At 32.5% G+C, this 8,538-nt stretch overlaps 1 protein-coding gene across 1 annotated transcript; it reads left to right on the top strand.

Moving 5' to 3' along the window:
- The first annotated feature begins 1,507 nt into the window (after positions 1–1,507).
- Positions 1,508–5,852, top strand: LOC108990189 (pyruvate dehydrogenase E1 component subunit beta-3, chloroplastic). The gene is made up of 4 exons (XM_018964075.2): positions 1,508–1,909; positions 2,153–2,256; positions 2,341–2,384; positions 4,624–5,852. Exons 1-4 carry the CDS (start codon positions 1,807–1,809, stop codon positions 5,594–5,596), a joined length of 1,224 nt encoding a protein of 407 aa, XP_018819620.1. The 5' UTR covers positions 1,508–1,806; the 3' UTR covers positions 5,597–5,852.
- The last annotated feature ends 2,686 nt before the right edge of the window (positions 5,853–8,538 follow it).

Raw genomic sequence — 8,538 nt, 5'->3', positions numbered from 1 at the left:
AATAAATAAGAAATAAATAAAAATAAAATAACATATTAAAATATTTTACTCACATTATTCGTACAGTTGGATAACAAGTTATTATTTCACTCACAATATTTTACAAAATAAAATTAAATGTCAACATGACCATATGACTATTTGGCTGATCGTATACAACTCTAATCAATTATATTTTGTGCACTTTATTAATGTGATTGACCAAAAAAATTATTTTATATTAAAAAAAAAAAGTGATGCAGCCAATCATAATAGTGAAGTGCACAAAAAATATGTAAAAGTAATTGCACATAAAATTTTTATAATGATAAATTGGAAGTAAGCCGAACCTGTTTTTGCATTACTTCAAACATAAAGGGGTATAATGATAAGGACTATTATATTTGAGCATATTATTTTTTGAGACAAAATCAGCATGAACCACTTATACTTCTTCCTCAATACATATTTGACAGGTTAATTGGTAATTAAAAACAGTTCAGTCGTCTCTTAATCTTATTATAATATGAGACTACATAATTTTCTCAATAATCTATTTGATAAAATTAGGGGTAAAATAGGCAAATTTCTTCAAACTATCAAGCAATTGCAACGCATTCTCTTTTTCTTTTGAATAGATACTAAATACCTAATTATGTGTTCTGACAAAAAAAAAAAAAAAAACCACATAAAAGCCAAATTTAAATTTGAATATAAAAAATGAAAAAAGGAAAAAAATTAAATCTAAAAAAATTAAAAATCAAGAACCCTTAAAAAAAAAAAAAAACACACACACACACACACACAAAAAGAAAAGCCACTTGGGTCCGCCCACTGTGACCACACACCTATATGGACTTTATTTTTTAATAAAAAGTTGTGTTTAATATAAGTTATTATTATTATTATTTTAATCTCTCTTGTCTTGTTAACTTTTCTAAATAATTAAATATTTAATTGCTATAGCATTTTTATGACAAGACGAATAGGACCCATGGACCTTAACGACCAGGAGCCATGCCATTCGGCCCAAGGGCTATTTTTTTTCATTTCTACAACTGTCAACAGAGCTTAGATACAGAATAATGATATTTTATAATGAGTTACACTATAGCTACACTGTTGGAAGTTCTAGCCAGTGTATTTTATATATTTTTTTAATATTTAAAAAAACAAATCATAATATCATTAAAAAATATTTTTTTAATCATAAAATAAAAAATAAATAAAAATCCTAAAGGAAGGCCCAACGGAAAAAATAGTATTGTTTTTTTATAATTATGTTTTGAAATGTGATATTTTTATAAATTAATGTTATTTTTATAAAATATTTTATAAAATAATTATAAAATATAATTAATTAAAATGTTGTGGTTTGTTTATCATTTTTTAAATAATATTTATATTTTAATCGCTTAAATAATAATTACTTAAAATAAAAATAATAAAATTGAAAAAAAAAAATTCATTTCTCAATGTTTTTTATCCAACGGTCGTCACAATTCACTGATGGAACGTTGTCGTGGAAACAAAGAGAGGTAGAGAGAATCAGAGACGGTCCCAGAGAATCGGCGATGGGAACAATTGATGCGGAGGCTGGCGGGTTTTGATGTTTACAAATAACCTGAAATAAATCGTCCAACCCACGCACGAATCACTCGTCCTTGTTAGCTGCTTAAGCTCCTCAATTTCTCCGTCCATTCTCAATCTCTCTCTTTTTCTTTTATATAAATCCAGCTCCTACTCACTTTCTCTCTGCATCCCATCTCTTGCTCTTTTCGTGTGTCGTCGTTTTTTTTCTTTTTTGGTCTTATCGGAGGGGATCAGATGGCCACCTTGTTTCAGGGAGTGGGTGCTGCAACGGCTTTCTCGGCCTCCAAGTCCCTCGACTCCAGCAAATTCCAGCTACCTTCTCGAAGATTCCTCTCAGGTTTTCCTTCAACTCCATTCCTCTGGCTGCTCGCCATTTCTTTGAAAGTTTGACCAAGATATCAATATGTAATTCTTGGATTTTATCCCCATGTTTGGTTTGGTTTTGGTTCTGGTTATATTACTGGGCTGGCACAGTCTGGGATTCATTGAAAAACTGCGATACAAAATGTGGTAGTCTTTGACATTTTCTCAATGGTGACACACACACATATTCATTTGGTGTTTGTTTGATTTGATTCAGAGAGGAACGCAAGCTTTCTGGTTGTGAGATCTGATGGAAGGGTTGTCCCGCGTTCGAACGCGAGAGCGCGCAGGGCAGAGCAGTTGATTACCAATGCAGTTGCAGTTAACCCTCTCTCTGCCCCCACTCATTATATTTTCTTTTTTGTGTGGACATTGAATTTTGATCCTGCTTGTGGATTTTTGTAGACTAAACCCGACAGTTCTGCGGCTTCTACGGCTTCAAAACCCGGGTATATACTTCTTTTCTGTGATCATTGTGGAATACTTGGTACTTATGAAAACTATGTAGAATGCTTGATGGTACTATTTGGCGCACTTTGAAGATAATGCAACCACAATTTACACTAGCAACGGAAGCAGAATTTTCATTGATAGCGAATTTAATTTGCTAACAAGGTCTGCAAAGATAAACGCAACCAAATAATATGATTTATCTCATATAGATCTTCCTCTCAATGACTGCGGTAGCTTCCTTATAATTATTATGCTGTGGTTTCTAATAAGTTTCAAGTAATTAACTGGGGACCAAGGATTAATCTCCTAAATGATACGAATAAAATCATTATTTTATAGTTTACTAACTACTTTCTGTATAATTACATGGTCTCTGTATTTGATTGAAGTCCCTTCTTTTCCGTCACTATAATATGGTCTTGTTAACACCCCCGGTGCTTTGTTTGTTGGCTCTTATGATTTCTTTGTCTGTGAATTTTTTTTTTTGATAAATTAGTTTTGAAAACGCTGGCCCCCAGTTTCATCAATCTATGCAGGGTGAATAAGATGATTCTTTCATATTTCCCATTTCATAGCATTTAGATCTGTAGCCACTAGACGAGATGCTTGTAGAAGTTTAGATTTGGTTTTAAATGGGTCTTCTACATTGAATATGATATTCCTCAAACTTCTGAGGTTCTACTTAAACATCTAGTCCTTGATTATGAAGCGCTAGTCAGTTTCATCATGTCAAATTTGTTGTTTTACTGCCTAAATAACTATCAAACGTTACATAATTCCTGGAGTCTGCAAAGTTGCTTAGCATGTCAATATCAACAATGTTAACTGAACTGAAAAGTTGGCTAGCATTTGAGCCGGAAGCCCTGCAGTGCTTCTATCTACTGAGCAGTCCTAAACAGTGCCAAAGGCAACATATGGGTTTTAATCTACTCAGTTCAACATAAAAATTAATGTTCATATCTGTTGCGTGTGTGAGAGAGGAGCGGCAGTAGGAGGGGCTTTTGATGCATCATGCACCAGATGTATTATTGAAAAGATGCCATCAGTGTTTGGCATTTTCAGATGAATTGAAAAAGATTTGTCAAGAAAACATTTTCTTACATCTCCTCAGTGCATTAGTACTTGCTAGAAAAAGTTTTCTCCCAGCTTAAGCACAATGATGCATTAGATTGAAATTCTGGAGAAAAAATAGAGACCACTCGACACCAGGTTTGGCATTTGGATGAAGCATGGGTCCCTTATAGGTATCTCTGCTTCTTATAGTATATCACAGATGCCCTTAGGAAAAAAGAAATCACAGATGCCCTAACGAGGTGTATCGGTCAGAGATAACTCAGATGTGATCTGAAAATCACATCTTGCTTTGTATGTCGGTTATTGGAGTTCTTAGATTTTCTTTTCTCTGGTAGTTTCTGATGGGTTTAGCTATTATAAGTTTGCATGGTACCAGGCTGGTGGCACCATCTGTTTTTCTTTTTGTTTATTTTTTTAATAGTTTAAGTTACAGATGTGGTGCACTGCTTTTTTGAGCAAATTGCTTCTGGCAGTCGTGTTTGCTGCTTGTAAATTTTGTTTTTTTGTTTTTATTTTTGTTTTTTTTCTGTTCAATTGACATTTTCTTTTCTTGTGTCAGATTAACACATGCTGCATTTATGCTATCAATAAAGACTCTTATTTTTGGATATTTCATATATTTAGTATTCCTGGTGTACTTCATAGAAACTATAAATCGCTGATTGTTAAATTAATTAATAAAAAAAAAGTTTAATGGAAGAAGTTGACTCTGCTTGAAGTTTTTGTATGCTAATTTTGAAAATTATAATCTCAGCCTTAATGTCGGGGGTATTGTGCATGCATTTAACAGCCACTGGATGGGTGCTTTTACTCGGTTTTCTGTACCAATATTTCAAATTGCCATGCATCTTATTTGACTTATAGATGGTTCTTAACTCGAGACTCTGGTCCAATTGCTTGCTATTAAATCATTAATGCATTCGTGTGCAGACTTATTTTCATATTCATCCAACATATATTGGAAGTGTTTATTTGAATATCTTTTATGTGGGTGCTATTGTTATCTTTCTGCTGAGATTTGCGATTGGGTAGTAACTAAATGAATTTATTTTCCTTTACATTGCCAAACAGAAGTACATGAGAAGCATCTTAATAATATTGCCTTTCTTCTTTGCATATTTTTTAGTTTTGGGTGTCAATGAGTCAATGTTCTATCCTCAGGCATGAACTTTTACTTTTTGAAGCCCTAAGAGAAGGCTTGGAAGAAGAAATGGACAGGGATCCCCAAGTGTGTGTTATGGGTGAGGATGTGGGTCATTATGGAGGGTCATACAAGGTGACCAAAGACCTGGCTGAAAAGTATGGGGATCTCAGGGTTCTTGACACCCCTATTGCTGAGAACTCCTTCACAGGTATGGGTATTGGAGCTGCCATGACTGGTCTGAGGCCAATTATTGAGGGTATGAACATGGGATTTCTCCTTTTAGCCTTTAACCAGATTTCCAACAACTGTGGCATGCTCCACTATACATCTGGTGGCCAGTTTAAAATTCCAGTAGTTATTCGTGGACCCGGTGGAGTTGGTCGGCAACTCGGGGCTGAGCATTCCCAACGTCTTGAGTCATATTTTCAATCAATCCCTGGAATCCAAATGGTGGCATGCTCGACCCCATATAATGCAAAGGGCTTGATGAAAGCTGCAATTCGAAGTGACAACCCGGTGATACTTTTCGAGCATGTTTTGCTTTACAACCTCAAGGAAAGAATTCCAGATGAAGAATATATATGTTCTCTAGAAGAAGCTGAGATGGTTAGGCCTGGGGAGCATGTCACTATTTTAACCTACTCCCGGATGAGGTATCATGTAATGCAGGCAGCTAAAACTTTGGTTAATAAGGGTTATGATCCTGAAGTAATTGATATCAGATCACTGAAACCTTTTGATCTCTACACGATTGGGAATTCAGTGAAAAAGACGCATCGAGTGCTGATAGTAGAAGAGTGCATGCGGACTGGAGGGATTGGTGCTAGCTTGACGGCTGCTATTACTGAGAATTTCCATGATTATTTGGATGCCCCGATTGTATGTCTGTCTTCGCAGGATGTGCCAACCCCATATGCTGGGACCTTGGAGGAATGGACCGTGGTTCAGCCACTTCAGATTGTAACAGCAGTTGAGAAGCTCTGCCAGTAAATTACTCCACCATTTCTGAAAAGAACCTTTGATCAACCAATCTTCGTTTTAGAAATTGTTCTTTAGTTTTAAATTTGTTGGCATTTTTTGTTTTCTGAAACTCACAACTATTCTTTTAAGGTTTTCTTCATTCTTGGTCTGTTTTACTTCTGGTGTGCAAGCTCTCTTCATCGTGAACTAATTCCATATTGGATTCAAGACCTTAGATCGCAAAAGAGGCGACATTAATCAGGATACCTCAAATTCTTTTCTCAAATTTTTTTCCTTATGTTCACAAAGAGGTTCTATACAAGAATTCTGTTTAGGAAATTACTCTTGCAATTGATTTTTTTCCCTAAGAAAAAGTAATAAAACATCATGGTCCTTAGATTTCATGGGTCAGAAACTCCCCAGTGCAGGAGATGAGACGGCCAGCCATTGACGGTCACTTGTAATGGGCTTGTTTGGGTAATAAAATGATACGAGAATTCTGCAAATTGTAGTGAAGTGGCTTGAGACTTAAGTTAAAATGTTTTATTGGATCGTAGAAAATGAGAAAATTTTGAATAAAAATATTATAAAGTTAAAAAATTATTTTAATAAAATTTTTTAAAATTATTTTTGTTTTAAAATTTGGATTTGAAAATTTTGTAATAATTAGATGAAAAATTTAAAATTTAAAATTTAAAATATTTTATATTTAAATGATGCTTAAAAAGATTACGAAAATTTTTAACACACAGTCACTTCCAAGGCGAGCACCAACAATGTTGGAGGTTGAATTCAACCTCTGACTCCGACTCCAATTCTTAAAGCTTCCGAGTCGGAATTGGATTTGGACTTTTTTATTGAGCTTTTTTGCTTAACCCATTTGAAATTTTAATTTGACAATTTTAAGCTCTTACTAATCGAATTGGGCTTCCAGATTTCAGTTTTTTCAGAAAAATATTTTTTCAAATTTTAATTTTATTAAAACATAACCAAAATTAAAAAAATAAACCATTGTACAAATTAATTTTATTATACATTAGTATTATATGTTATTATATATTAATGTTTATACAGAAGTAGTATATGTTATTACACATTGATTATTATACATTACTAGTGCATGTTATTATACTTTAACTATTATTATTAGTATTACATGTTATTATAAATTTATATATTTGTGTTTAACATTATACATTAGTATTAAATATTATTATTCATTGGTTATTATATAATTAGTATTATATGTTATTATACATTAGTGTTTATACATTAAATGTAGGGGTGAAAAAAAAACAGGTGAATGGGACTGGACCAGACTGAACCAGTGGGTTTGGTTTGGTACCGAGTTCAATTCAGTCCGATACCGGTTCTATTTTTCTCAAAATCGGTCGAAATCAGTTCGATTCCGATTTTCCTTTTTCTAATACCGGACCGGTTCATATATATTTTAATTTTTTCTATGATTTTTTATATTATATATAATTTTTATATATAAAATAATTTTATATTATACGATAAATTACTAATTAATATAATATTAAATTTTAAAATCCTATATAAATAACTATATATTATCACTATAACCTATTGTATTAGTAGTTATACTAATACTATATCATTATATATTATAATATATTACTATAGATTATAATATATTATCATTATATTATTATATACTATATAATATACCAAAGAAACCGGACTGAACAGGACCAGAACTGGTAAAACTGAAAGTACTGGTTTAGAGTGTAACCGGTGTGGTATTGATTTTTCAAATCTCAAAACCGATATATTCTGGTTCGGTTTTAAAATATGTCTAAAACCGAACTGAACCAAACCGGTTACACCCCTAATAAGTTGTTATTATACATTAGTTTTACATGGTAGTAATAGTCACTACAAGAGATTTGGTTTTTTTAGATAAGATTTTGTCTTAAAAAACTCCAATTTTGTCCCAAAATGGCTTTGGAGACAAAAAACTTTCGTCTCTATTTTGTCTCTAAAAGACCGTCTCAAAAGGTTTTTGGAGATAAAAAAAAAAAAAAAATCGTCTCCAAAAATTATTTTTAGAGACAACATTGGGTGGAACCGTTCGAACAGGTATATTTTTTAAGACGATAATTTTTCGTCTCAAAAATAAGTTCGAACAGATAAATTTAGTTTTGAACCAACATAGTCCATTCGAATATAAAAAATATTCATTTGAACAAATGACCAAATTTGATTTTGTTTGAACGGATGAAGTGTTCGAATGGATTTTATGCATTCGAACCAATAAATTTATAAAATGACTTGCATTCGAACATACATCATGTCCATTCAAACCGACTATTTATTTTTTAAACTCGTTCCGTTCGAACGGGCTTTTGGAAATTAATGTTGTTCAAACAAATATTTTATTGTTCGAACAAATGTATGGACTGTATATCATAGTAGTCGTTCGAACGCATTATTTTGTGTTCGAATAGGTCTGTTTTTGTTTGAATAGATTTAATAAAAGTAATTTATATTCGAATGGTATTAATCATATAATACATAATTTAATTAAAAATAGAATACTAATATTATAGAAATTGTAATTCAAACATCACAATTGTTCAAATGTTTTGGAACATATTAATAGAAAGAAAATTAAAGAAAAAATAAATTTTAAAATTGTGGTGGTGACATAGAGTTTTGGAACATAATTGACTACAACTGTTTAAGCATAGCTTTTTATACCTCCGTCTCAGTGTCTTCTGCATGTTCTCTTCTAATCTCGCCTCAAGATCCACTATTTGATCTAATCGGATCAACAACTTTTTTTCCTTGGACCTCAATCAATCTATCTCAATTGTTGCTTCCTCTAATTCCTTAGTTTTGTTGACATTCGATCTGGCTCAAGAAGAAGATGATGATGGATTCACACAACTTCCTAAGCCTTTCAAATATCTAGAATGTGATCCAAGAATTTGAAAAACAATCTGATC

Source organism: Juglans regia, chromosome 4 (assembly GCF_001411555.2).
Source record: "Juglans regia cultivar Chandler chromosome 4, Walnut 2.0, whole genome shotgun sequence".
Lineage (NCBI taxonomy): Eukaryota > Viridiplantae > Streptophyta > Magnoliopsida > Fagales > Juglandaceae > Juglans > Juglans regia.
This window is presented reverse-complemented; position numbering and strand designations above follow the sequence as displayed.

Excerpts from the sequence above, each read along its gene's own strand:
- LOC108990189 (XM_018964075.2), top strand. The coding sequence starts at position 1,807 with ATGGCCACCTTGTTTCAGGGAGTGGGTGCTGCAACGGCTTTCTCGGCC. Across the intron at positions 1,910-2,152 it reads TTCTCGAAGATTCCTCTCAG|AGAGGAACGCAAGCTTTCTG; the intron begins GTTTTCCTTCAA and ends GATTTGATTCAG. Across the intron at positions 2,385-4,623 it reads TCTACGGCTTCAAAACCCGG|GCATGAACTTTTACTTTTTG; the intron begins GTATATACTTCT and ends TTCTATCCTCAG.